The 27,980-nt window shown below is 53.1% G+C and overlaps 2 protein-coding genes across 2 annotated transcripts in view; one reads left to right on the top strand and one right to left on the bottom strand.

Annotated features, from left to right (window-relative positions):
• Nucleotides 1-174: 174 nt before the first annotated feature.
• Nucleotides 175-26,872, bottom strand: NHSL3 (NHS like 3). Its single transcript, XM_039836929.1, is given in 9 exon segments — nt 175-2,241; nt 2,654-3,570; nt 3,572-3,704; nt 3,707-5,206; nt 5,297-5,413; nt 5,962-6,082; nt 6,375-6,430; nt 6,514-6,684; nt 26,285-26,872. Coding segments are annotated over 9 exon segments (3,273 nt in total). The 5' UTR covers nt 26,520-26,872; the 3' UTR covers nt 175-2,218.
• The window catches only part of SYNC (syncoilin, intermediate filament protein), a 43,378-nt gene continuing 33,096 nt past the window's right edge, over nt 17,699-27,980 (top strand). The window contains exon 1 of the mRNA XM_039836940.1: nt 17,699-17,743. The gene's annotated coding sequence lies outside the window, so the exon portion shown is untranslated. The remainder of the gene's footprint in view (nt 17,744-27,980) is intronic.

The raw sequence follows: 27,980 nt of genomic DNA, 5'->3' as shown, positions 1-27,980 counted from the left end.
GGGAGGCACAGACGATGGCGGACGAACATGTGACTGACTTTCCATTTGGCAGTACTCAGCAGAAGAGACCCACTTTGAGATCCAGTGCTTTCAGTAAGGTGAACATTTGCCCTTCTAAATGTGGGCCCAGACCACCACCCCGTCCCTCCCCCATTAAGAAGCAATACCTACAGCCAAGTTTTAATCATTTAATTAACACCTTTGAATGAAACAGAACTTTTTCATGTGTCTCACTCAGGCTTCAGGGGAGAAGGAATGGATTGTACAGACATATCAAAGACTCAAAAATTTAAAGAAATATATATATATATTTCTCTAACATTTTTATGGAAATTAAAAATCAGGCTTTTGATCTCTCCGTTTGCACTAGATCAAGCTCATTTACCCCAGAGGACAAAGAATGGTTGCTTCTTCTAGATCCTCCCTTCTCCTTTGTAATCTGTCTCACCCAGTGGAGAAATAAGCTCAGAAGATTCTGAGGAAGGAGCTTGAGTAACATTGAGAGGGGAAAGGAGGGAAAGAATTCAAACTCCCTCCAGCAGCCCTGGAGCTGCTGCCAAGACCTGGTTTCATGGAGGCTTTGGCCCGGTCCTCGTTCCCACAGGTTTGGATCAGGAGCTGAGCAGAGCAATGCTTACTGACCATCTTCTTTCCCCAACTCACTGGGCAGGTGCAACATGTACCTGCAGTCCTCCATTACCCGAAAGGCAAGAGAAGAACATTGGTTTACAGCTACAGGGGAAAGACGGTAATGAGAGAACCAGAAAAACCTGGGCTCCTACCACATCCCGTGTTCCCAGCTGTTTTTCTGGGAGGGGATCAATCTCCTTGGTGGAAGGAAAACAGTTAAAAGCAAGGTTCCTTGCCAGACTCAAGCCAAAGTCACTGTGGAACCACAGAGAACAATGGGGAAGCCGGCTTACTTCAGCCAGCAGGCTCAAAACAAATGTTAAAATTCCTGGAGAGATCAGTAGTAGAGGCTGAGGTCTAGTGGGCAACCAACCAGCCTGCTCCCTCAAAGCACTGAGTGCCTCCTTCACTGACTAGGGAAGAGTCTGGAATAGAATGCACTTTTGGCTTCCCATCCTTGTCATTCAGCATCAGCTCCTCCCAGTGGAACCACCTGTGCTGAAAGGCAGCTGCAGAAAGGACAGGCACCAAGACAAAAGAAACATCAGAGAAGGAACTCTGCAGGGCCGTATCTGGGCCCACTGCCCAAATAAGCTCTCCCCCTGCCAGACCTTCCCCTCTGTCCATCTCAGTACTCCCTGCGGAGCTGATAGTGACACAGCTTTGCCACAGCCCAAGGGCTGCTCCTGCCTCTTAAGCGCTGTGACTGCCCACCCCAGCCTGATCAGGTGAAGCACAAAGCAGATACTTGGCATTGCCAAGTGCCCCCAAGATGACTCCCTAGACTATTCTGCTTTCTGAGGACAGAATCTGTGGATCTCCTGATTCTTTCTTCCCCTACCCATTTGGGCCCTGACAGTCTCCCACTTCGTCCCCTGCATGGAGCACCTAACAACTGCAAGGCAGGAGAGTGGTTGGTGGTAAGTTGAGGTACACGAAGGTTAACCCCCACTGCACCTTTTGTGCTTTGGAATTCCACAGCCTCGCTCCTGCCTCCAGCCTAGAGAAGCTTGTGCGAATACAATGACTTGCCCACCTCCAAGAACTAAGGAGCAAACTATGGGAGAGAGGGGATGGTCCTAGCTATGGGCTGGCTACCGGAGACTGATGATGCTGCTGCCAAGTAAACAGACCCCTGGAATGCGGCTTCATGGACACTGAAGGATGGACACGCAGCCCCTTTCCAAAAGTGCTTCGATCCTGGACTACAGTATGTGCATGATTTGGACATGAAAAAAAAAGAAACTAACTCAAGTGAGGTGTTCTGCTCTGAACTATGGCCTCGGGGCCAGCAGGGGGCGCAACCACCCATTCTCACCCACTACCTCCTTCAAGATGAGGCTAAGGCCAAGACTGAAGTGGCAGCCTCTAGAGGTGACTCCATTCGGAAAAAGGCATGAGCTGGATGACTTGGAGGACAGGGTCAACACCAGGCTTGCATAAATATTGAAGGCCATGGAGGTTAAGGCTGCAGGCAACCTCTCTATTAGGTTAAGTGTCTGCCGTATCCTCTCATCCTTGGAGCTGCTCAGGTCCCTGAGATTATATTCCTGGGATGGGTCAGCAGTGCCAGTGAGGTGCCTGGTGGTCAGACCAGCTCTTTCTGTGGGTCTGTAGGAAAAAAACACATTCAGCAAGGGTGGTCCTGGCCAGTAAGAGCCCAAGAAACATCCTCACCTCACCCCCTCAATTTACTGACCACGCCAGCAGCACTGAGCTAGACACTTCACAAACATTACCTCTGATACCATGATGTAGGCATCATTGCCCTACACTTGACAGTGAGGAGCTTGAAGCTATATACATTTAAATGGCAAAGTTGTAATTCAAACTCAGTTCTGACACCAAAGCCCCATGCACCATGCTCCTTCACTGTAGTTCAAGAGTGACCATTCACCTTTCCCAGGCATCCTGAGGCCAGAAAAGTCTTAAAAGACCCAAGAGCAAATCCCTTACGGTGAAACTTAGATACCTATTCCCATCACCAGTGACTGGACCCACATCCCATCACTGCCCACTGTACCTGAGCCAGGCGGACCCAGCTTCTGCTCCTCTAGGCCCACCAGCTGCATGACACCTCCATTCTCCGATGGCTCCCCCTTAGTCCTGTCCTCGGCATGAGGGAGCCCATTGGTGGGAGGAGCAGTAAGGGGCTCAGCCCGAGAAAAGCTGGGTGAAGTGGAGGGGGGGACTCCCACAGAGGGCTTGCGGGCCACAGGTGGGGGAGCCTTAGGTGGCTTCTTTGGGACCTGGAGTGGCCGCTGCTCTGAGATGCTCCGAAGTTCAGCTACCAGATTCCGCTGGAGGTCAGCCTGGTTCTCAGGGGACACGGGCCGCTCCAGCTGCAGCTTCTTAGTGCCCTTGGAGAATATGAAGCTAGCCATAGAGGCAGGGGACTGGGGAGACCGTGGCTCTGGCTCAGGCGGCCCATTAGGCTGGGCACTCACAGGGCCCTCGCTGGCAGCCAGACTGGAGGCCTTGAGTCGGACAGCCGCATGGAGCCCTGAGGAAGGGGCAGGTGCTGGGCTTGCTCGCCCTGACAAGGCCCTTCGTAGTGGCTTCTGGGGGGCTGATGGCATCGTTGTTGGGGTTGGAGCCACTGTGGGAGCACCCACAGAACGCAGCCGAACCATCTGCAGAAGTGAGGGCGTAACCAGGGGTGCACTGGCATCCTCCCTGGGAACCCCATTGCCCTTGCTGCAGCCCACTGGTTCCTTCTGAGGGAGTTTGGCCGGAAACCCTGTGACAGAACCAGCAGGTAGAGCTGGTGGAACTGGAGGGTCTGTGGTATCATGGGGCTGAATGTGGGGAGAAACAGTAGCTGAGGAAGGTGAAGCAGCCAGGGAGCTGACAGGGGCCAGGAGTTCTGAAGGGCCTGTAGGCTCAGGGCCAGTCACAGAGAAAAAGGCCTCCTCTGGTGGGGGGAAGCTTCCATGGGATGTCCTGCTCCTCAGGTGCAGGAGGCGGGGTGGGGGGCCAGCTGGGATCTTGGAGGCCTCAGTAGTCTCGGGCAGATGGGGTCTCTCAACCACCTCTGGCTTCTTTGGGTGGTGGGGGTGGATGGTAAGATGGGGTGGGGATGGTGGGGTGACCGGGTCTTTAGAGGGAATGGGAGACTCCTGTGGTGGGGTCAGGTATGTCTGTGGAGTCGGAGGGGACTTGGGAATGGCATCAGTGGCAGAGATGGGCCCAGGGACCACAGCAGGGGTAGCCAGAGCAGGGGCCGCTTGGTTAGAACTCTTGGGCTTGGAGGGAGGTGGAGAGAAGGGGGCAAGCACTTTGGGGTGAGGAGGTATGACAAACCTGTCACCCGAGGTGGTCGCCATCTGTGAACCAGAACGATCTGAGGGGGCTGGGTCAGAAGAGGAGGAACACAGAGATGTGAGGGAGGAGGAGACAGAAGTCCCAGGAGTTCGGAGGGAAGTGACACGCTCTGGTTTAGGGGGTTGGACCTTGCCTGGGGAAGCAGGTGCTCCTGCCAGACTCTTGGGAGGGAGAGTAGGGGTACCGCTTTGGCTTGAGTATCCACTGGAGGGTGAGAGAGTCCGTTCTGGGGAGCGTGGGGGACGCCGGGAACCACCCGGAGACAAGCCAGGCACCCAGCTGCCTGCTGAGTTGGATGGACAAGGTGCTGCTCCTATCCCTTCTGACCCGCCAGTGGTGGGAGGCCGAGGCAGCTGTGGCTGCTGCTTCCGCTCCGGCTTGGGAGGCAACCCCAAGGGCCCATCAGGGGCTGCTGAGCCCCGCTGACGGAGCGAGTAGGTCCGGCAAGGAGGTGGTGGGGGCCGTTTCATCTTACGTAGGGACACACTCCGGCCGGACAACTGCCCGCTGCTTCGAATACTGACAGTGTCCGAGGCCTCAGCAGTGCTGCCCCCACTGGGAGAGCCCCTCCCGCTGCCCCCCTGAGGAGGGGGTGCCCCACTATTGCTAACCACAGAGCCCTCTGGCCGGCCCTCAGAGCCACCCTTAGAGGAGAGGGTGGAGCCATCAGACACAATGGTGTCGGAGGACTGAGAGTGGCTCCAGGTGTCACTGGAAGAGGAAGGGTGGCGGCTGCGTGGCTGTGGGCTGGAAGCCGAGGAGAAGCGGCCCAGGGAGCGGACGGAGGCTGGGCTGGCCGAGAGCAGGCTGCAGCGGCTCAGTGTGCGTAGGCTGCAGCGGCCCAGGGCCACCACGTCCACTGTGGGTGGCAGCACAGCATGTGGGATCAGCTTCGACAAGTAGGTGGCCTGGGGTGAGATGGACATGGCTGGGCTCAGGGGCTCTGGAGGCCCTGCCCCTCCTGTCAGTCCAGGTACTGCTAGGGACATGGGCCGGGTCGTTGGTGGGGGCTGGGCGCCTGTGGACCGGCCAACAAAGGTGTCATCCCGGTAGACGCGATTGATGTGGCGCTGCAGCATGGCCTCTGCTTTGGCCCCAGCCTCTGCCTCTGCCTCCAGCACCTGCAAGGATACCCGGACCCCTGTTCCCGAGGCCAGGCCCGCCGGGCGGCCGTCCACTGTGGGAATTCGTACGGCATCCCGTGGACCAGGAGGCCGAGGAGTACCTGGGGCCTCCCGCTCATTCCGCAGGCCTGGAATGGACAGGAAGGACGTGGGCATCAGCAGAGGGGTTAGCCAGCACTACTCACCAACCACCACCACCCGCCTAACCCAGGGCTCACCGAGTTCCTTCTGCACGTGCTGAGGCAGTCCTAGCACTGTGCTCCGCCGTTCCCTCCGACGCCTCCCTGACTTTCCAGATGATTTGGGAAATGAGTCATGGGGTCGGAAGGTGGAGCCTAGGGGTCATTCCAGGGGAGAGAAACTGTTAGAGCAGGTCTCAGGACATTCTGCAGAGCAATACTTTTGTAAGATATTAATAAGAGCTCTGCAAAAAAAGATTTCCGGAGTCAAGTAGGCGTGGACAAAACTAGGTTAAACAAAGCTAAACATTTCTTCTTTAAGACTTCTAGAAGGCTTTACTAGGTCAATAATGATAACTTCCATTCAGTGAACACTTATTATGTGTTAGCATGCTAAACACTTGGCATGCATTCCAATAACAGAAGCTCAGAGAGGTTAAGGGTTGGGCCAAGGTCACACAGCTGATATGTAGCAATACCAGGCTCAAACCCAGGTTTCCTCACTTAACTGTCCTGTTTTGCGGTTACTGTGCATCATGACTCTCCCAGAGGACACAGGGTACTATGTTTCCTGAATTCACTGATTTGCAGAGCCTTGAGAAACACTAGATTAGGAGGAAAGGGGGAAGCTGCAGATGCTGAGACCCAGATGGTGTCCACTACCCCTCTCCCCTGTCCAAAAATCCTAGCTGGGGAGCAGACACCTTTGCGCTGGATCATCTCCGAGCGGATGGAGAGAGCATCCTCTGCTGTGGAGCTCTCAGTGTACGATGTGGTCTGGCTGCAGAAGGAGATGCTATCTTCATCCGGCCCCATCCGAGAGGACTGTTGAGGGAAGAAGGGGATCAGGCCCTGGCCTCAGACCCAGAACCACCTCAGAGGCCTGGGTAGAGCTTACTATTGCCTCTTCGGGGCTTCCCTCTGGAATTTCTTACTCAGATTGCCCCCAGCATCACCTAGCACTGAGCAGGCAACAGCTGGACTACCCCTTAGGGGTCATCTAGTCCAGCCATTCAGGATACAGGAAGGAAGCTAAGATCCAGAAGGGTTCAGAGACATACTTGCCAGGCGTCAAGCAGGGAGGGAAGAGTAGAGTCAGACTGAGCTGAAGGCTCACCTGGAGGCTCTGGGTGTCTCCATGGTCCCAGCCACCCTTGTTCAGTTTTTGTTTTTCTGGAAGATACCAGAAAGGTGTGTTAGGCTAGGCCTCTCACCTTGGGAGCTGAGAGTAGCACTGGAGGGGAGGGAAAGGTCACCTTGGTGCTGTAGGGAACGGAGCCCCTCCTGGGCCTGCGTGTGCAGCTCTTCCAGGTGAGGCGGTCGCCCACTGGGGAAGAAGACATTGTCCTGGTGCTCATCCACTACAGACCCTGGCCCCTGACCAGGCCCTACACTTAGACGTTTGTCGCTCTCAGCCTTGGCAGAGCCTAGTGGGATGGAAGAGGAAGAGAAGTGAGGCCTGAAGGCATCTCGCCCTGGGGATGCACAGGCACCACAACAAGGGCATTCACAGTCCCCAGACTGTACACGGCCCCTGCACACACATGTAATGCCCACTTCCACCAATCTGTACACACAACCCACAGTTCTGGGGTACACACTCAATACACACAGGGTGCCATGTAAATATACAAACTATACCCAAGCATACAGAGACCTGAGTACCCACACCACAGAAAGGGCCCCATACAGGACACCTCATACAGGACACCTCACCCAGGGCACATAGGCCCACCATACATGCGTGCAACACAGGCTTTAGTCTATATACACACCTGCAGACTTCAGTATGTATGCAAACAAAGCAACCAAGTATAAACACATCTGTGTACCCAAGCTGCACACAGGGGCCCCCACAGAGCACTACCCCAAGTATACACACAACACCCATAGCCCCCAGTCTGCACAAATACAAACATTACCCAAACGTACACACAACTGTGTATCCACACATCACTCAGGGCCCCATGCAAGACATCCCAGTATACATACAGCCCATGGCAAATACATTTCTCTTATCTCCAGACCCTGAGCTTCACTTTACAGAAACACACACACACACACACACACACACACACACACACACACCCTTTTTGTATACACCTTGGCCCAGGTCCAGGCAGAAGAGACCATGGGACATTAGGAAGGGGTGGAGGATAGCAGGGGTCATAACCAGATTCCCAGGAAGTCTTGGGGGGCGGGGGAGGACAAACCAGGGATTTGGCCTCTTAGGTCCCCTACTCACCCATGGGTTGTCCCTTAGTGGAAGGATAGGCAGGGGATGGGAGAAGAGGGACCAAGGCCCCTTTATCCCCAGACAAGGCAGCTCCAGCCTATCCCAGGTATCCCCTGCTCCTGCCCTGATGCCCCCCAACAGAGCCAGGGATCTATTACAAAGGATCCTGTTACCAGCCCCGCCTGTGGGGAAGTTGGTCATCTAATCCTGGGAATGGGGGCCTGTGTCAGCACTTTGCAGCCCTAGCCCCCCTTTAAATGGAACCCACAACACAAGCAAAAAGCACTGGGTTGGTCATGCGACCTTGGCAACACCTTGTACAGGAGCAGGAAAATAAGCCCTTTAAAGGGCCTCGCCCGGGGATCAGGACCTTAAGTTCAGACACCTGCCCTTTCCTCTCTCTTCAGCCTATTCTTCAACAGCCAGCTCCTGCCCTGGGAATCTGCAGGATTCCCACTAGATTACAGCTAGAAAGTCTGTCAGTGATCATCTCACATAATCCCAATTTTATAAATCAGGAAACAGGCTCAAAGAGGAAAGGTCTTGCCTAAGGTCACCAAGCAAATCAGAGTCAGACTAAACTCCAGAACTAAATTCCAGGTTCCCAGAGGGGACTCCTGGATCACAATCAAACTGGAGACCCTCTGGCCCCCCAAAATCCCAATAAACTCTGGCTCCCACGTCTTAATCCAGGCTTGAAAGCCCAGTTCTTAGGAGAAGGAAGTTGGTACAGGCCCCTTCTTCCAAAATTTCTCCACCCCGACACCTCTAAACAGGAATTCGCTGATCCTGCTCCACAACTTCCAGAGGCATTACTTTTCCCTCTAATCTGCTCCCCAAGTCCCTTCCACACACACACCTGGGAGGGGATGCACTGCCTCTCAGAACCAAGATGTTGGGATGTACCCAGCAAAGTGTGAGTACACCTGGAGGAAGGCAGTCTCGCCCAAGGACTGCAGGTTTCAAGGTCAGAGACACCTGGATCCATCCTCCTAAACACATGCAGGGCCCAGACAAAGGCAGCGGCAAAGCAGCTGGACAAAGGCACAGCGGCAGCCAGAGGAGTCTGGCCTCATTACTGGGCCCCATCCCCCACCCATTACCCTTCCCCAGCCTTGATCCCCATTCGACCTAAGGGTCTGGCAAATGGAAGTGTCGGGGGGATCCCTCCTCTCCAAACCCCGCAGCCACACCCACTCACCCTTCTTCTTAAAGAGCCCAAGGAGCGCCGGGAGGTGGCGGCCCAGGAACACCACCATAACTGCGGACGCCACCGTCCCTACCCGACCTCTCCAAAACGCCAGGCAACGCCTTCACCACAACCCAGCGGTAAGAGATGCGGGTCCACCGCCCGCCCGCCAAACTGCAGAGCAGAGGAGGGGGAGGGGCTGCTCTCCAGGTCCTCCTCCCACCTTCTCCACTGGTCCCGCCTCTCTATCGACCCCGCCCCTCAAGTGGAGCGCAGGGGCAGGAAACCTCTGACTCTGAAAAGGAAACTGAGGCCCGGAGTGTGTGGGTGCTCGGCTCTGGTGGACAGTATGACTAGGAGGGCTGAAGATACTCAGTTCCAGGGGCGGACCACTAACCACGTCCCCAAGTCCATTTCTCAATAGTCAGGAGCCAGAGCTAAGGCAGAGCTCCCAGCTGCCAGATGGTAGGTAGAAGAGCCACTAGACTAGACTAGACTTGGCATGGTGCCCACTTCTGGCCTTCCTGTCTGGTGCCGGGTAATTCCCTGGGGAAGAACTCAGAGCATGGAGCAGCAAGGCAGAAGATCAGGATTGCCTGTGGGAATGGCAAGGCCACTGGCAGAGGCCCCTGCAGAGGTGGGGGCCAGCTCAGGGAGATTCCCAGAGTGGAATCACAGTGGCTGATGTGTATGTTCAGCCCCACACTTTCCAAAGGACTTTCTTCCCACTTTGGTAATGTGACATCAGAGAAGCATTGTGAACTAACTCTCCAAGGTCACACTGCAGAGGCAGGACTTCAACACACACCTACTGCTCCTCCAGCCCAGGATTCTTCTCACTGGCCTTACTCTGTGACTCAATGACTCTGCTGGATCATCAGGCAGAGAGAAGAGAATTAGCAGAGAAACTGTTCTTTGGTGACGTGAGGACAGTTAGGGGAGCAGTACTTGGAGGAAGTCGGGTCCAGGTTCAAATCCAGCTCTGTCACACACACATCATGACCTCGTAAAGAAACAAAGCCAATAATTCTTCTTTTTAAGATTATTCTATTGATTCATTCAATCGCCTTATTTACTAAGCTAGTACTAGGGGCTATAATTAATGTAAGAGGACTTTCTCTTGTTCATCAGTATAGGCAAGTGTGAAGACCTTGAGGCAGGAGTGGTAGGTTTTCCAGAACATTAGCCAGTGTGGCTGGAATATGGTGAGCAAGGAACAGAATGGCAGGAGATGAAAGGACAGGAGCCAGGTCAGGCAGAGGGCCCCATAGGCCTTGGCAGAGCCTGGATTTTATTCAGAGCCCCAGGAGTTTGGTCAGTAGTACTGAAGGTAAAGCTGGGTAGTAACGGTGTTAAAAGAGATCCTCTGGCAACTCCAAAAAGTGTAGCTGAGACCCTGGCAGAGAAAGTCTATGAACTATAAAGTGCTGTCCCCCAAAATTGCCCAAGGACATCCCTCTCTAACACCTTTCTCTGAGTTCCTAGGTATCTAAGAATTCACAGTGGGTCCCATGCTGCAAGACCCCTCTGCAGCCCCTTCCTCATTTCCTGCCTCACCTCTCAGAGACCACTCAAGTAGACAGTGGAGCCTTCACTGTCCGGAAAACAAACTTCTATGGAGGTGGGTAGTATACATCTACGAAACATTGAAATCTAAACAATCTTAAGAAGTAGGCACTTTAATCCTCATTTTATAGATGAGGAAATGAAGGCCAGAGAGGGCAAGCATTATAAAGCTGGTAAATGGCAGGGTAGCTTTTGCACTCAGGACAATTTGAATCTAAAAGCCATGCTCTGTCCACTGTATCAGCTACAAACTTGATCGACCTTCTGCAGAAGGACTGAGGGACCCTATCATTGCCACAAATTCAAGGTTTCTTGACCACATCTTTCCCTCCTCACTCCCACTTGGGCCAGACTCATCCACCCCTCTTATTAGTCCCACTCAAAAAGAAAAAGAAGTAGACCAACACTTGCAAAATGATTAATTCACTCATGCCAGGCACCATGCCAGGTACTGGTGGAAAGCAAACATCTTTGCCCTCATGGAACATATGATAGCTCTTTAAGGCAGGTACTGGAAGATACTCTCCTGGACCTGTGAGGCTCAGGGAGCTAGGCGATTTCTCAAGCTCTGGTTGGCTCCAAAACTGGAGACTTTAACCATGCAGGACGAAGTCATCTTCAGCTTCCCCCTAACCAGGTAAACAAGGGCTGAGCTCCTAAGTCAGGAATGGGGCACATCAGCTCCTCAAGGTCCCAGGCCCAGGGCTGAGAGTCAGGGACACAGCTGCAAATTCCCCAGCCAGATCCAAGGCTCTCACTCCTGATAACTGCTTGGTTGCCCCAGCAACACCGCTCCCTCCACCCACCCACAGCTTGGCCAGAGCCTGAGGCCTCTCTGGGCCACCAAAGACATAGGTCTACACACCTGTGGGAGGGGCTCAGCAACCTGAGTCTCGGGTGGAGGGCAGGTACCTCAGAAGGAAACCCAGGCCCAGAGAATAGAAAGACCTTTCCCAAGGGCACACTTAAGAAGAGTCCGTGTTCCAGGACCTTCTGCTCCAGCAGTCCAGAGGTATAGCCTGAGCCTCCCCTCCTCCTCCACCTGCCTAAGGGAGGAGGCTTCCAGGATCTGAGAAGACACCTTGCTCCTGGCCACGCCCCCAACACTCAGGGCACACCAGGAAGCACACATTCAAGTTCCGTGAGCTCAGATTCAGTCCACTAGCTAGGTAGGTGGGCAACACCTCCAAAATGTCCCATTGGACACTCTCGGGACCAGGTCCACAAAGCACACCCAGGCCACCCTAGTCCATGTCCTCCTCATGCACGGGCTAGACTGCAGATTCATGCAGGGCTCTGCCAGGTGGTTGTGTGTACATGAAGGTAAGTGCGTGTACCCACCACTCTGGGGCTTTCCTAAGCCTGGGGACAGGGAGGAATCAGGGAGGGAGCCCCCGCTCCCAAGGCCATGCACGCGTTTGTGCGCATGCGTATGCTCTGTCTTGGCAACATCCTCCATGGGGTGAGGCCTCAACCTGCCCCATTCCAGAGCAAGGGGCGGGGGCAGCGACCCGCCCACAGCTAGGCAGGCCTGACTCAGGGGAGAGGAATGAGGGGGGAGGGCACAGCTGCCCAGGTGGCCTTGCTCAGGAGCTGGAACCCTCCAGATCTGACCTGCAAACCCCTCCCCGCCCCTCGTTTGACTACCGCTGGCCAGACCAGAAGCCAGGGTTCAGGGTGTTCAGAGGCCCTAAGTCTCAACCCCTTGCTGTACTGATGGACAAATCAAGACCCAAGGGGGCCAGGGCCTTCCCATGGAAACAGAACCCAGAGCATATGCAGATTTTATTCTCCTAGAGCCAAGACAAAGGGAAATGAACATAATAAAAGCTTTGAGGTGGAGGCACTTTACAGCTCTCAAAATACTTTTTCTTCTACAGTCTGGAACAACACCAGAAAGGTTGGTGTGACATTTCCTTTTTACAAGAGCACAAGGAAGGGCCAGAGAAAGTGACTTGCTCAAGGTCATCCAACCAGGAAGTGCCCTAGTCCACATTCAAACCTAGGTCTCATTACAAATGCCTTAATACTACTAAATCTGAGTGAGTTAAGGGGAGTCGCAGACATCAACCCCTGTCCAAAAATGGGGAGCTCTGCACCATATCTCTGCAGAAGGGGAAACCCCTGCTTCCTTCCCTCAGTGGGAAGCCCCACCCCCACAGGGGCAGAGCTGACAGGCCGGTTCTAAGGTAAATATTGGGGGGGGTGCCTCGGATAGGGAGGGGAGGATCCCATGCCACAGGCGCCTAGGGGAACCGAACCAGCAGTAGCTCAGGGAGAAATTAGCTACAATAATATTAATAAATGTCATAATGAGCTTCCAGGTCAGTATCTGCTCCCAACAATGATATAATAATCTCTTTCGGTCAGAGTGCAATTCTGACTTTCCACAGCCCTTTCCTTTGTTCCTTAAGGCATGATTATCCTCATATTATAGATGCTAGAGAGACCTATATTCAGCCACCACGAAGCCAGGAGAGGGAAAGGCTGGGAGTGAGAACGTCTAGATTCCGGACCTTGAACAAATACATCAGTCTCTCTGGGCCTCAGTCTCCTCATCTGTAAAGTGGAACTAATACCCACTTCACAGAGTGCCTGAGAAAGTTAAAGCCACATAACCAAGTGTAAACACAAAGTGTCATTAGAGGGAGCCTCTGTCTCTGAGTGTGGGGGTAGGTAAAGGGCCCTCTCAGGCCCTTCTGCCTCTCCAATTACAACACAAAGATAATAAACTAGCATGTATAGAGTACCAATTGAGATACATGTGGTCTCACTAAATCCCCGCATCATTTCCCAGAGTCAGTGACTTACCCAATGTCACAAAGCTAATAATGGGCAGAGTCAGGATGTGAGCCCTCTGACTAGCTGCAAAATCATGTTCTCCTCATGCCACCAGAGCCTCCTATCCCACCTACTCATAGTGCTCTCTTCAAATCTCAAGTGGAGTTAAGGACCATTATTAAGATAAGGTCTGATAAGGGACACTTAACATAAGCTCCCTATCAGGCCCTCAGTGACTTAGCCCTATCTGGCAGCCCTGACCTCCCTGTTTGGAAAGGAAGGGAATTCTGAGCCCAGACCAGATATACCCCCTGCCTGGGGAGTCAGGAGTCCTAGGTCCCACTGCCCCTCAATTGCAGCATGATCCTGAGCCAGGCACTGCCCTTTTCTAGGCCTTGATTTCTTCATCTGTGAGGTGAGAGGGTTGGAAAAATTATCTCTAAAGAGCCTGGGGCATGTATGCTTCTGCCCCTAGAAGGAGGGCAGTAGTTCCTCACTTTGAGTCAGGGTCTGGGGAAGCAAGGGAGTTCAGCTTATTTCAGATCCCTGGGACCACAGTGGGAAGCCCAGAGCTCCCACACGTAAGTACAGACATATAGTTGATCAGAAGTCTCCACCCAGGAAAGGGGGAGGAGACACAGGAAAGAGCTAGAGGAGGTAGATAAGAGGATAGGGCCTTCTACCAACTGTGGGACTTTCCAGAGACCCACAGTGCTCCGCACCAGGTCCAGGGACAGGGATGAAAAGAATTCAGGTGTGGTCTCATCCACTAAAGACTTGGTTGTTCCCTCAATCTCGTCTGTAAGATGGGAACAATAAACCCTACCTAGAAGAGGGCCATGTGTAAACCTGACAGGACAATACATGGGAATGGTGGGGGGCGGCACGTTGATCTCTGAGATCTCAATTCACATCCTGTACCTATCCCCCAAACTGCCCAGGACCAAGTAAGTGCCCAGGGCCTGGGGAAGGGAGGGTTGGATAGGATTCCTGTGAACCAAGGCCAAACAACCCCAGCAGGTTACAATGTCTAATAGTGGGAGGACTGTGGAATCCACCCTCACTCTCACTCTTCGCCCATGGTCCAAGGGTAAGTGATCCATGGGACCAACCCTTCCTGGAATCTCGGTTTCCCCTCCCACTTCCGACTTGCTCCCTCTCAGAGCCCTTGAGGTTTCCATGCTTAGTCCTCAACCCCCTGCCCCCACAATGCTTCCTACACTTGTGTACCCCTCAGAGTCCAAATCTCTCAAGGCCCCATGCCTTCTTTGCAGGCCCTTCAATAATAAGAGGAAACCCATCTATCCCCTAAAAAGATTAAGGGCACAGGTTTTGGAATCTGAGAAGCTTGGATTTTAATCACGCACAGTTCAACCACCTCCTTGCTGAGTGGCCTTGGACAAGTGACTTCACTTCTCTGAGCTCCAGCTTCCTCATCTGTAAAATGAGAAGAATAGTTTCTAGCTTGTAAGGCTGTGGGAGGACAAATGAATTAATTGGTGTAAAGGATCTAGCATAGGGCCTCCTTTTTATCTCTGTTATCTCTGCTATCATCCCCCAGCTAAGCAGTCTCAAGCACAGAGACTTCACAGCCCTATCTGGCCCTAACTACCAACATCTGATTAATTCCAGGTCCTATGACTTCTGTCACCTCCTCCACAGTGCCTCTGTAGCTGCCACTCCTCTCCAATCCTACAGCCCCCACCCTGTCCCCAACCCTCACCTCATCACCTCTTCCCTGAATTACTGCAACAGCCTCCTGGCCGCTCTCTGAGCTTCCACTCTCACCACCCCACCTGCCAACCTGTCCTGCCTGCACCTGCCTCCACCCCAGAGACACCACTTTCTTCTTAACACACCACTTTCACAGGCTCCTCCCTTGCTCAAACATCTGCACTGGCTCCATATTGCCTATAAACTCTGCCCCTTTCTACTTGCCTTGATTTTCCCTCATCCTCTCACAGATTAATCAAATGAATAAGTACTCAAGCCCCAGTACCATACCTGGGTCTGTGACACCTGAGGCTGAGGTCAGGGAGGTTTTAGAATCCTCAGTAAAAGTAAAACCAAAGGGACTGAAGTTTGCATTCACAACAGAACTTCTCCCAGGCACCAGGAAAGAGCCTCAACTACTTTTTCTCTCCAATCTCCATGCTAAGTCTCAACTCCATGCCTTTGCTCACCATACCCCAGAGATGAAATGCGACCCTGGCTGTGTTCTCTCACTTAGTCAACAATTCAGGACTAATTCAATCCTGCAGTTTCTTCAAAGACCAAATTAAGACCACCTCCTCAGTTTCCTAAAACTGACCCCAACCTAAAAGCCTTTTGATATATGGCCTAGAACAGTCCCTAGCCCCCGCACTTACTTCAGTGTTGCCTTGACACTGCGCTGGTTTCGTAGGAACACCTTAAAGCCTGGTTGACCCTTGAGTTGCAGCAGGAACTGGAAGAGCACAGCTGCTAAAAGCCCTGGGCCCCTTCCTTCAGGGCCAGCGTGCAGGAGACTGTAAACACAGCCCTCTTAATCTCTCTCTCCCCACCACAAATGGTCACAAGTCTGGACCCACAGTTGGTTCTCAGGAAACCATCAGATTAGAGTGACCATGGGAGAGCAGATGAAGAGCCCCAGTCCCAGCCCCATCCACTTAGTGCACATCCCAAGCAGACAGCTGAGCAGAGCCTGGATTTCAGGATTGCTGGGACCACGAGTCTCCTGGAAAGTCCTGGAGTCTCTCATCAACCCACTTTCGGAAGAATCCTCAGAACTTAATTAACCCTTTTCCTATTATTATTATTTTGATTATTATGATTTGTCTTCAAACCACTGCAGACAAATGACCTTGGGCAAGCCCATGTTCTCTAGACCTCAGTCTCTTTATCCACAAAATGGCTAGCCAGTCTGTAAGGGTCCCAAGATGTCACCTAAGCTAAGCCCCCCCTAATTTCACAAACAGCACCCCCCCAGGAGCCAGGGAGATCCAGAGAAGTGAAAGCTACCTGTTCAAGGTCACTAGAGTCCATACCACAGCCACGCTGAGAATGAAGAACCCCCAATTCCTAGCCCAAGCTCTTTCTATGTCACCCTGCATGGAGGGATGAGATCATTAGGCTCAATTCAGAACCTCTAGGAATGTGGGCCATCCTAGGAAGACAGGGGTGGATTCTCCCACTACAGAAGAGAACCCCCACCCCACCCTCTCCCGGATTCTCTCACTCCCAATGACCAGCAGGTAACTGCCTGTGTTGGAGACCCCTTATCTTCCTGGGAAAGTGGAGGGGCAGGGGAGGTGGATCCCCCGCCCCATCTCTACCCCATCTCTGGATTCATCAAGTGAGGGAACCATGCACCCTCAACAGCCCCTTCCTTCAACACCCCTTGGTACTCTGGGGGATACCTTTAACTGCCGCACCGGCTGAGGGAAACCAGGAATCCCTCTCTAAGCCCTGGGGTGGGAGGCCTTCCCCATTCTCCCCCACCCCTTGGAGGCTGGAATGTGACCCGCGGAGGGATCCCGCAGCACGCCGGGAAGGCTGTGTTCCAGCTCGGTGGCTGCACTGAAAGAGGGGAGATGCGGCAGCGACCACAGGGACCGCGGGTGGGGGGAAGGGAGACGGAAAGGCAGCGGCGGAGCAGGTGGGGGTGGGGAGGGAGCCCAGAGAACCAGTCTGACTCCCGATCGTGCCAGATGGAGGTGGCCCTGAGCTTCCAGCCCCTGGCTTCCTGCTTCTTCCCTTCACCTTTTTCTCCCCTCCCTTTTGCAAACTTTCAGCCAGTTGGGGGCTAAAGCCTGGGAAACAACTGTAAGTGTGTGTGTGTGTGTGCAGTGTGTGTGTAAGTGCCTTAGCGTGTTTTTCTGCCTGAGTCTGAGTCCGGTTAGTTGTGCAGTTTTGAACTCGTATGTACATCTGTGTGCCTAACACGTTGGGCAACTGTACCTACATGGCTGTGGTGTACGACTGGGTGTCTGATTCTGCGCGTGTGGTGTAGTTCGAGTGGCTCTGTAAACCGTATACATATATATACACGTATGTACCTGTGTCTCAGGATCTGTCCATCCTACAGCAATGGTGTTAAGTGTGAATGTGTATGTGATTTTGTGTCTGCATATCTGTACATCCGAGTGGGTGCTGTGTGACTGTGTAAATTGTGAACATATACATATGCCTCCCGTGGGCATTCGTATGTCCGTGTGTCTCTATGTGCATGTAAGGAGTGGGGTCCGTGCGGGGGATTCCCGGCCCTCCACACTCACACCCGCCAAGCCCCGGGAGGGGGCAGCAGCGGTGGCGGCGGCTGTGCAGGGAGACCCTCCTCCCCGCCTGCCCCGCCCCCACTCCCAGCCCCTACCTGCCGGCCGCTTCGCGGACCGCCCGAACCGCCAGAAACTGCGGGCCCGGGGGCAGCTGGGGGCCTTCCTCTTGTGGTGTGAGTTGCCCATGGCGGGCGCGAGAGCCGGCGCGGGAACCCAGGCGCAGCCCAACCAGCCCTGCCGCCGGGCCCGCAGCCCCGGGAGGCAGGGAGAGAGACGCGCGGGCGGCCACCGCAGACGCCCCCAGCCCCAGCTCGGCCACGCCCCCGGGCTCTGCGGCCAATGGTCGGGCCAGAGGCGGGCCAGGCGGAGAGGCGGGACCTGACGTCTGCCCCGTAGGCTCCGCCCCCCAGAACCTGGGAGACCATCTGAGCCGACCCGCCCAGAGCGCTCCGGGAAAGGTAGGGCCTATCCAAAGGTGGGGCTGGCGGGTCGCTCGCTCTCTTAGCCCAAAGGCCACCTATCTGAGGACTGCAGTAGAACCAGGATAACCAGGAACCAGGCTCCAGACAGCCAGGGTCCGCGGCCCTGCTGCTGCTAGGGCCCACATAGCCACGTGTCACGTGTCTATGTGTGCATCTCCTGTCTGTGCCTGTGTGTACAAATGTATCGATCTGACTGTATTTCTGTAGTAATGGTATTCAAAATAATAGTAGCACCCTTTTATATAGTGCGTACTATGTGCCAGGCTCTGTGATAACGGCATTCATACATTATTTCATCCACAAAGCAATTATGTAAGGTAGGTACTTTTTATCAGTCCCATTTTACAGATGGGAAAATTGAGGTTTCACAAAGTCACCTGACTAGCCCAAAGTCAAACAGCATTAAGCTACAGGGCTAGGACTCAAACCCAGACTGACTGCAATGCCCACTAATCCATGGTACCACCCCTCCAGTTTATGCCCCCCGCATGACCTAGAAGGCAGGCATATAATTGGGCATCCGTAGCTGTGTGCTTGAATGTGGCTGTGTATATTATCTGGGACCCTGAACATAGGGGTTCCTTTCTGTATAATCATCTGTGTGTGACTGTGTGCCTACATCCATATCATTGGGGTCTGATTTCAAATGTCTAGATGTGTGTTTTTCTGTATCTGCCTACATAATTGTGACTGTCTCTCTCAAAGTGACTGGGTATCTCTGGTTTTATGTATTTGAGTGGGTAACAGTCTGCCTGTGTGAATATAGGTGTGACTATGTTTATCTATAAATTGTGTAATTGCATGTGCTTTTGTGTATCCGTATGACTGCAATTATGTTTATTGAGAGTATGCCCATATCTACATTTGTATGCATGTGTGCACATAAGTTTAAGTAATGGAAAGTATAATGCGTAAACATATGTAAAACCACCCATGTCTGTGTGCATCTGTAGATCTATATGTCCTTCACGCATCTCCCCTTATACAACTCTTTGTTTTTCAAAACCCAGGCCAAACTTCACCTCTTCTGAAAGCTTCCAGACCGCCAGGCTGCCCCCACAAGCACCCTTGTGCCCAGGGAACTTCCCAGAGCCCCACAGTCTGGGCAATAACTCTCCTTTACCATCATTCTGCCCTGTCTCTCCAACTAGGGGCAGCATGGTGTAGCAGAGAGAGCGCTGGGCTGGGAGTCCAGAGCCCTCAGTTCTAATCCCCATATGGCTCATACTTTCTGCCACCTGGGCAAGCCCCTCCACTACACCATGCTGCCTCTTATGCCCAGTGGCTCCAGAACACCGTTCCTTTCCTACAAAATGGGAGAGTCAGAGCCAATCTCCTCCCCCATAGGCCTATCTCTTGCTAAGAGTCTGAGGCTGACAACAGTGCAGCCTCTGAGGGTCTGTATTTTATTCATCTATCCAGAAAATACTTGTTGAGCATACACTGTATACCAGGCTGTGTGCGCAAGGCTCTCTGCTTTGCACAGAGAAGAGGGTCCTAGTGTCAAAGCTGGAAGAGACTTCAGAGATCTGCTAGCTCAATTTCCTTAGTTTACAGATGGGGAAACCAAGGCCCACAAGGGGAAAGGTGGTATGGAGGAACAGAGAGAATACTCAAGGGTAAAGTCTAAATTCAGGATGAATTGAGTGAGGACAAGTATGGAAAGGACCTTGGAGGATGTCTGTGTAGCAGGTGCCTTGGCCATCACAGGAGGCTGTGCAGGAGCTGCCCCCGCCCACCAGTTCAACCTCATCTCCAACCACACCCATCTCATTCTCAGAGCTCCAGCTACACAAAACTGCTCGCCACTCCCCAGTACACACCTCCAGACTTACACATACTCCTTCCTCTTCCACCTTTGCCTGGAATATTCCTTGTTATCCTCAAAGCCCTGCTCCATAGTCTACTCCTCCATAAAGTTTTCCTTGCCCCCACTCCTCCCCTAGCTCAGTTCTCCATACTCCCATGGGCATCAGTGCTGCCTGCTAATATAGACCTGTTTACAACTCAGGGCTCCCAGCAGTTGTCTCAAGACAAGTTCTTAGTAACCCCAGGTTCAGCCTAATGTCCCGCACACAGTAGGTGTGCCATACGTGTTGAAGAGACACTGGTGGAGGTAGAGATGGTGGGGCTTGCATACTGGTGGAGGTGGAAATGATGGCACTTAAGTACTATTGGAGGTGAAGAGGCATGGGCAGGAGAGTCCAGGGCACTCTTCCAGTCTTACTTTCTTTAACTACAAAGGCTTTGTTTACTCCAGGATCCTGAAGGAAGAGAACTGCCCACAGCCAAGAGCATGGGAGAACCTGGGGTAGGACTGGTGAGAAGTAGGTGGTATGAAAGGTGTATGCACCAGAACTCTTAGGACCACAAGACAGGGCTTGAGTGCCTCGTGACCCTCTTGGAGAATGGTGGTGATGGCCTCACCTGGCTAAAGACTGGAGAAGAGGGTGTCCTAAGCAGACAGGAGGCCCTACTTGGAGAAGACCTCACCAGCAGCCTCCTGGGAATCATGTAGTTTGCCAGAAGATTTGGGGTTTAAACTCTTGACAAGCTGAGCTGTCTGTCTGTCTCCTTTCTATGTCAAGCACAGAGCCAGGCACCCTATGAGTGGAGCTGACAGCCTTTGATGAACCAGCCCCCGAAGACAGTGGACACAAGAGCATAGAGTACAGTGAAGTATAATAATTGGGGAAGTAGAGATTTCCCCCTCCTGCCCAAGGAAGCTGCTTCCATCTACTTCCTTCCCCAAGTCAGCCAAGGGGCCGTGAGGTCTGAAGATGGAAGGTGGAGGTGTATATACCTGCTCTCCCCACCCCACCACATTCACTGTGGCCCACATAATAAACAATGCCTCCTCTCATTAGTTTTCAGCAGCATGTGACAGGCCAGGAGCAGCTGAGACAGCTTTCAGGGTTTGGGGAAAGGGGGATTTCCAAGGGGCAGGTGGGTGAGGGGAGGCTCTCCCTTGGCCCTCTGCAGACAACAGAGTGTAGATTTTTCTCACCCCAGTTCAACAAACCTTGCTGGCAGTCCTGCTTCGGGGACAGGAGAGGGAGAGATTAGTTGGGGGAGGATCCTTCCAGCCTGAGGGGATTTCCAGGAGAAGGCTGGGGTGTGTGCCATGGGTGCAGATTCTGGGCATCCACAAGGAGGGAGAGAGAGAGGCAGCTGGAACCGGCCCTAGGAGTTATCAGAGATAAGGGCAGAGATGGAGGCCTTCTTGGCCTCAGCTTCCTGCTCATCTCATCCCACCCCTACTAGAGATACCTCTCTGGGATGGGATTTCTATTTGAAATCAAAACAAAGGAGTGGGGAAGCTGAAGCCAGCCTGGCAGGTATGGGCACCTGTTCTACCTCTAATGCTGGCTGGGTGTATGACCCTAAGCAAGTCACTTCCTCTGGGCCTCAGCTGCCCATCTGCATGTGCAATGAGGGCTCCCTCTGACATCTCAGGCCATCAATTCTGAGTGTCTAGGATCCCAGGGGACCCATATCATCTATCACCCAGAGCCACTTAGTGCTGGGCAGGGCAGAAGGGAAAAGACAGTCAGTCAACTTAGCTCCTGCCCTCAGTGTTCAGAACAGTGAGGTATGCCAATTCTTGTGCCCCACAGGGCCCAAACAGCCAGGTGGTCCCAGCCCCCAGCAGGTACCTTGCCTGATTCCAGCGCTGCAAAACGCTCAACCCCAACTTCTCCAAATCCTTCCATTTTAGTTCACATGTCACCTCCTTAGGGAAGCCATCCCTGATCTCCCTGGGGATCACTGTTCTACCTCCTTTGTCACCTTTTTGACCCTTAATTGCCTCCCTGACCCTGGTTTCTGCCTCCCTCAAATTGTGAAGTTCACGAGGACTGGGACTTTGTCTCTCATTCATCCCCAGGACAGTGTCTGGCACAGAGTAGGTACTTATACCTAATATTAAATATTTAATAAGTATTTGTGAAATATACTAGTGAGGCTCCCTCTTTCATCTGGACCCAAGACAAACAATGCCCATCCCTGCACAGGGGCCTGAAGGAGGTGGACCCAGACTCCTCTATAGAAGTCATTCTCCCATTGGATGATACAGGCCCCTTCCTCAGCAAGGAGAGGTAGCATTATTACATTGCACTTTCCTTATCCACCTTCCTATGATATCCAGGCCACTGGGTCTCAATGTGTTATCTATGAGCAAAAGTAGGCTCTCCTTTCCTGGACATAGCTCCCACCCCTATACCTCTAACCCCCATCAGCCTGCTCTTTCAGCCCATTCTCAAACCCATAGAATTCTAGAACTAGAAAGTATCTCAGTGGCCATAAAACCCTATCTTTGTCAAGACAGGCCATGTCTGGCCCAGAGTAGGGCAGGACTTGGCCCAGGTCATACAGCAGAGCAGAACTCAATCTCAGGTGTCTGCAACCCCACGCCAACAGCAGGTCTCTCTAAGTGGCCAGAGTTCATTGGATTAAATCTGCTGGGCCTGGCAGGGTGGCTCCTGAATTCTAACTATCAGTATAGGAGCCATCAGCATTCTCACCCCCAGCCACTGCCCACTCCCCAAAAGAAAGCTTCAGGAGGGCTACAAACTCCTTTCTCCAAAACTATTCCTATCTAAGACAACAGCAGTTACTGCTCTCCAGAGTCAGAAACACATCCAACCTCATATTGTTTTGTTAGAAGTATGGCATCTGGTGGCAGACTGAGTGCTTCTGTCACTATCATGCTGTGAACATCACTTCCATGCAGGTGGGGACCTTGCCTGTCTTGGCCCAGGTATTCGCATTACCCAAACAGTGCCTGACACTATATAGTAAAGCAGAGGTCCCCAACCTTTTTGGCACCAGGGACTGGTGCTCCTATGAAAATCTAATGCCTGATAATCTGAAGTGGAGCTGAGGAGGTTATGCCAGCGCTGGGGAGCGGCTGCAAATACAGATGAAGCTTTGGCCATGCTACCCGCCGCTCACCTCCTGCTCTGCAGCCCAGTTCCTAACAGGCCACAGACCAATACCAGTCCGCCACCCGGGGGTTGGCTACCCCTGTAGTAAAGAATGTCTTTTTCAAATGAATGAACCTGAATGACTCTAATCGACTTACTTTCCCCCTCCAAGCCTATTTCCTCATCTATAAATGGTAATAACTGCCCACCTCCCAGGTTGTGAGGGCAGGGGAAACACTCATAAAAACACCTGGCCATGGTCTGGCACACAGCAGCCTTCATGTTACTTCTCTTCTCCTTCAAATTAGCCAGCACCCTGCCTTCCTTCCACACCCTGCTCACCTCTACCAGAAAGCCTCCCCTGATTACTGGACTCCAGTTCTGGCATCTGGCCCAGAAATACTTCCTCTCCACACTGGACTAGAGTCCAGCTGATACTTCTGGAAAATATGGATTTTCGTTTGTTTGTTTACCTTTACTTATGCCTGTGTCCTTCTGTTGGACAAAGGTAAGACTCCATCTTCTGCGGATCCCCCCCACCCTCCCCGGCCTCAATAATCATCACCACAGGTATCTGAGGTGTAACCAAGTGAGTTGTTTTGCAAATGTGATCATGATGAACTTAGCTAATGTCAAGTCTTTAGCATCACAAACGCAGAAACTTGCTACTGTCTGGACCATGCTCCATAGTTCATGAAGCATGTGCATGTCTGTTATCTAACTTGATCCTTGAAACACCCCTGTAAAGCCCAGATTTATCATCCCTATTTTACAAATAAGGAAATTGAAGTTTGGAGGCGTTAATAACCTGCTGGTATCTCGTGGCCTGAGAGGAGCAGACCAGGGCAGCAGAGTTGTCCTGTCAGCTTCAGAGCCCATTCCTTCCAGACTGGGTCCTTAGAATGCTTAAACTTATAAACACAGTAATAGCAATGCAATCCCTTCCATTTCTATGGTGTCTTCACTTTTATATAATTTTCACATCCTCTCTTGTGAGAATCTTGGAAAAATAGAAAGGTCACAGACCCATCAAGGCAGTGTCCAGCCAGAGGGTCACTCCTGTGAGAAGGTCTCCTCTCTTTCCTGAGACAGTAATGGAATCAGTGAGGCACAGGGAAGTTGCTTGCCCAATGCCACCGGGCTTGCTAGCAGCGGAGAGCGGATTTGAACTCTCCTTTGCCTGACTCGGATACTCTTCTCACTCTATTAAGTTCCCTCACTTCTCTCTGGGCCTTTTCTTATCTGTAGAATGGGTTGGATGAGATCTTTAAGCCTTACACACCCACTGGTCTTTATCCTTGAGACAGCCATGACAACTGCACCAATTTGGGAGGCAGATAATTTTAGTTCAACTCCAGTTTGGGCAAATCAATCACTGTCCCTGAGCCTCAATTTTTTCATCTGCAAATGGGCTCAAATGAACTAATGGATACAAGGCTCCTGGCACATACAGAATAATAAATAAATGTCAGATGGCCTCTCTTTTTTTCTAAGTCTATGCAGGACAGCAAGGGGAGCAAAGAGAGTCCTGGAAGATACGTGCTCAAAATTCTAATCCAAACTCAGTTTTCCCATGTTAATGAAGGGGAATCAGATTAGCAGAGCCAAGACCTGCAACCCTGGGTCCTTGGTTCAGAGGTTGGGATAAGGAAGATAATGAACTTCTCAGCAAAGGCCCTTGACCCTCCAGGAATTTTCTGTATATCCCTCCTCCCCATCTCCGCCACTCTCTATTTGAATATATCCCCCAGAAAGAGTTAAGCCTTCTTTGGGCTTCCCCTTCCTGACCAGCAGTGCCAGTGGAGATTAAAGAGATCAGATTTATTTCTCTTAATAAAGAGAAAAGAAGTAGAGCCAGGCAAGTGACACGGAAACAATTGGAATAATAGGAGGTTGGAGCAAAAGGGAGCAGTACTTCCTCCAGTCATACCTGAGGCCACCCCCAGACCTGTGGAAACAACAGCCAGGGGCAGAAGAGGTGTTTTCTGCACGTGGGCTGAAATCAGGCTGACCTACTGCCCAGAAAGCCCAGTGCTACCTGATAGCAAAATATAAAGCAAGGGAAGGCCTGGCCACTGACCCAATGACCTCTAATCCAAGCTGTTGGAGCAGGGGCCTATAAATCAGCTTTTCCATCCTCTGCCTGCCTCCAGGCTGGTCTCCCAGGGGAAAAAGGTCCGCTGCCGTGAGGTACATCACTAGCCTCCTATCTCCAATCTTGACAGTCTGACCACAATCCATCCTGCTGCAATTCTGACCCATGCCCTCTTGAGTGAGACAGGGAAACTTCAAACTGAATCCTAGTGGCGCAAGCCTGGGACAGACCCTGGAAACAGCCCTCACCCAAACCCTCTCTCGAGGCCTAGCCCAGCCACCCCAGCACCCTACTTCTGTTTGTGGCTGAGCTGCAGGGGAGCAGGGCCCTTATCCAAAAGGAAGATGAGGCCGGATGCAATCACACAAGAGGCTTTTCACCCTCTTCCTGATCCCTAAAGTGTTCCTTTAATTCGCCTCCAGAGAAGGTGGTTAAAGGACACTGGGAAGGTAAACACAGGCAGAATGGGATGGGCCGCACACACCGCCATTTCCTCATTTCAAGCATGGCAGCAGGAGCATAGTAAAGGTGGACTTCTGAGCATGGCAAGCCCCAAGGGAGCCCCACCCTCTTGCAGAGACTCATAACCTCCCCTTCAAACAGAAGACAAAAACAGAGTGGGAAATGAGGGAAGAACCAAGCAAGTGGCCAAAAGAAAAGTAACCCCAGCACATATGGACCAAGTCAGCCTCCCCTCTGGCCGCCCAATCATCAGGCCAGGGGGAGCCCAGAGGCAGGGAATTATCTGTTGTATTTTAAGTACCCACCCTAGCCCAGGTACAGCCCCTCTTTTAATTTGGGCCTCAGTCTCCCCCATCTCTAAGCACACATCCAACACTGGTATGTTTCTAACATGACTGGGGGAAGTTGTGAAGGGGAGGGGCGGTTGGTTCACAGCGGTGAGCTCACCACCCCAAAAGGTGGATGTTTGCAGTTTGGCCCAAGTGAGTGGCGAGGGGGACCAAGAGGGAAAAGCTAACACTTAAGAACTTAAAACATGCTATGCTCCATGCTGGGTCCTTTGTGGAACTCAAAACCCAGATCCACCTAGCCGGCTGAAACACCTTTTGAGTGCATTGATCTTTCAGACCCAGAGGGACTCCCACCAGAGACGCAGAGCCACTTGCTTCTCCCATTGGCCCCAGGCCAGAGTCAATCTCTGACCCCCTGACTCAGCAGAGGGCAAAACCTGGGTGAGCCTGAGGGATGGCGGCTTGCCTCACCGTCCCAAGAGCCAGACTGCCAGCACTTCCTGCTTAAGCCAAGGGATCCCAGCCCGAGCCAGGGGTCTCCTCTCCCTAGAGTGGGACAAGGCTCAGGTCTAGGAAATGCTGGGGGGTGGCGCCGACTGGGGCTGCTCAGGTTCTTCGCTGCCCCAGCACCAGCGCCTAGGGGCTCACTCTTCCCCCCTCCCAACAGCCGCGGACCCCCAGCAGAGCCACCCTAACCGCACCCTGGGCGCCGCCCGGCGCGCAACCCAGGTGCCCCGCACCTTACCTCGGCCTTTACCCTTGGCCCTCTTGGCCTTGTCGTCCGCTTTCTTGGCCCGGAGGGCGGCAGGTTCGGCGCCCTCCGCCCCCGCCGCCTTCTTCTTGCGCCGCTTGCCCCGCAGCCAGTTGAAGGCGCGGCGAAGGCCAGACGCGCCGGAGCGGGACTTCTTTCTGCGCGGGGGGCCGCCCGGGCCCCCTGGCTCATCTGCCGCAGGTGCGGCGGGGGGCTCGCGGGCAGCCATGGCGCGGCCGGCGGACCTGGCGGCTGGGTCAGGCCCCCTGCGGCGGGGCGCCCATGCGCTGGGCGGGCGGGCGGCCGCCGCGGGAGACGCGCCGGGAGAAAAGTTTGGGCGGCGGAGGCCGAGCGAGCGAGGAGCGAGCGGCGGGAGGGGCGGCCGGCGGCGGGCGGGGCGCGGGGCCGCTCGGAGGGAAGGAGCCCGGAGAGGGAGCGGCCGCGGGGCGGGAGCGGCGCTGCCTGCTGCCCCTCCCCGCCACCCGCGGTCCCGCTGCTACGGCCTGGGCGCTTCTGGGCTAGGGAGGCCGAAAGCCGGTGGCCCAGAGCCCCCGGAGTCGCGTGGACTGCCCGGGACCGAGAGGGCGGGGTCGCGGGGCGGGTCCGGAGGGGGCGGTACTGAGGTTCTGTCCCGGCAGAGCCACCAAAGGGTACTCGGTTAGCTAGAGGGAGGCCCTGGCAGCGGTTGGAAAAGGAGGGCGCTCAGGGAAGGGGAAGAGAAATGCTGGGGCAGGACCCCAAGAGAGCTGGTACCCTGAGTTTGATCCAGGCAGAGATGGGGGATTATGGAATTCTCTACCTGGAATAAGGGAATTCTGAGAATTCTTTCCAGGACCGGGACAGTATTGGAGGTTGTGCTCTACAGACAAGGTTCAGCCACGCCTGAGGCCTGTGACCTACCAAAGAAGACGCGACTCCTAACAACCAGATTGGGAGAGGAGAGCTTTCCTTTCCCAATCTGGTTGTTAGGAGTCGCGTCTTCTTTGCCGCTTTTCCCTCCCTCAGCACCCCTTCCCCCAACTACCAACAATCCTGAGTGTGTACCTGGGTCCCAGGCCTCCTGGGTTCCTGCTTCACCTTTGGGCAGCTAGGATGAGGAGAGCCCTGCCTACATTTTCTTTTGTTTTTGTTTGTTTGTTTGTTTGTTTGTTTTCTTTTCTGACATAAAAGTTTATTATTTTTTTTATTAATTTATTTTTATGGTGATATTGGTTAACGGAATCCAATAAGTTTCAGCTGTATACTTTAACAGTAAGGCATATATATATTTACACTGTATGTTCACCTCCCATAGTTAGGTTTCTTTCTCTCACCACATATTTAACGCCCTTTACCCTGTCTACCTCCAGCCTCCTCCCACCCACCCTGCCTCAGTTTACCCTTGGCCTAGGTTGTGAGGCCCCAAGGCATCCCTGCCTGAGTCTAGATTTCCCTCTGAGGTGCTCAACACTGATTAGGGCTGAACTGGGGCTTGATAAACTCACAGCTTACAAGGTGCTCTGAGATCCTCTGTAGATGAGAAGTAACTGGGGAAGCTGCTAGGGAAGAAAGCCTTTAACAATCATGAAAGTGCTGTGCTCATTTCCTCCAGGCCTCTGGCTCTTTATTATAGCTGACCAAGCACTTTTATATCATCTGATCCCACAATAAGCTAGGAGGGAAACAGGGAAGGGCATATTACCTCCATAGT

Source organism: Pteropus medius, unplaced genomic scaffold (assembly GCF_902729225.1).
Source record: "Pteropus medius unplaced genomic scaffold, Ma_sr-lr_union100, whole genome shotgun sequence".
NCBI lineage: Eukaryota > Metazoa > Chordata > Mammalia > Chiroptera > Pteropodidae > Pteropus > Pteropus medius.
This window is presented reverse-complemented; position numbering and strand designations above follow the sequence as displayed.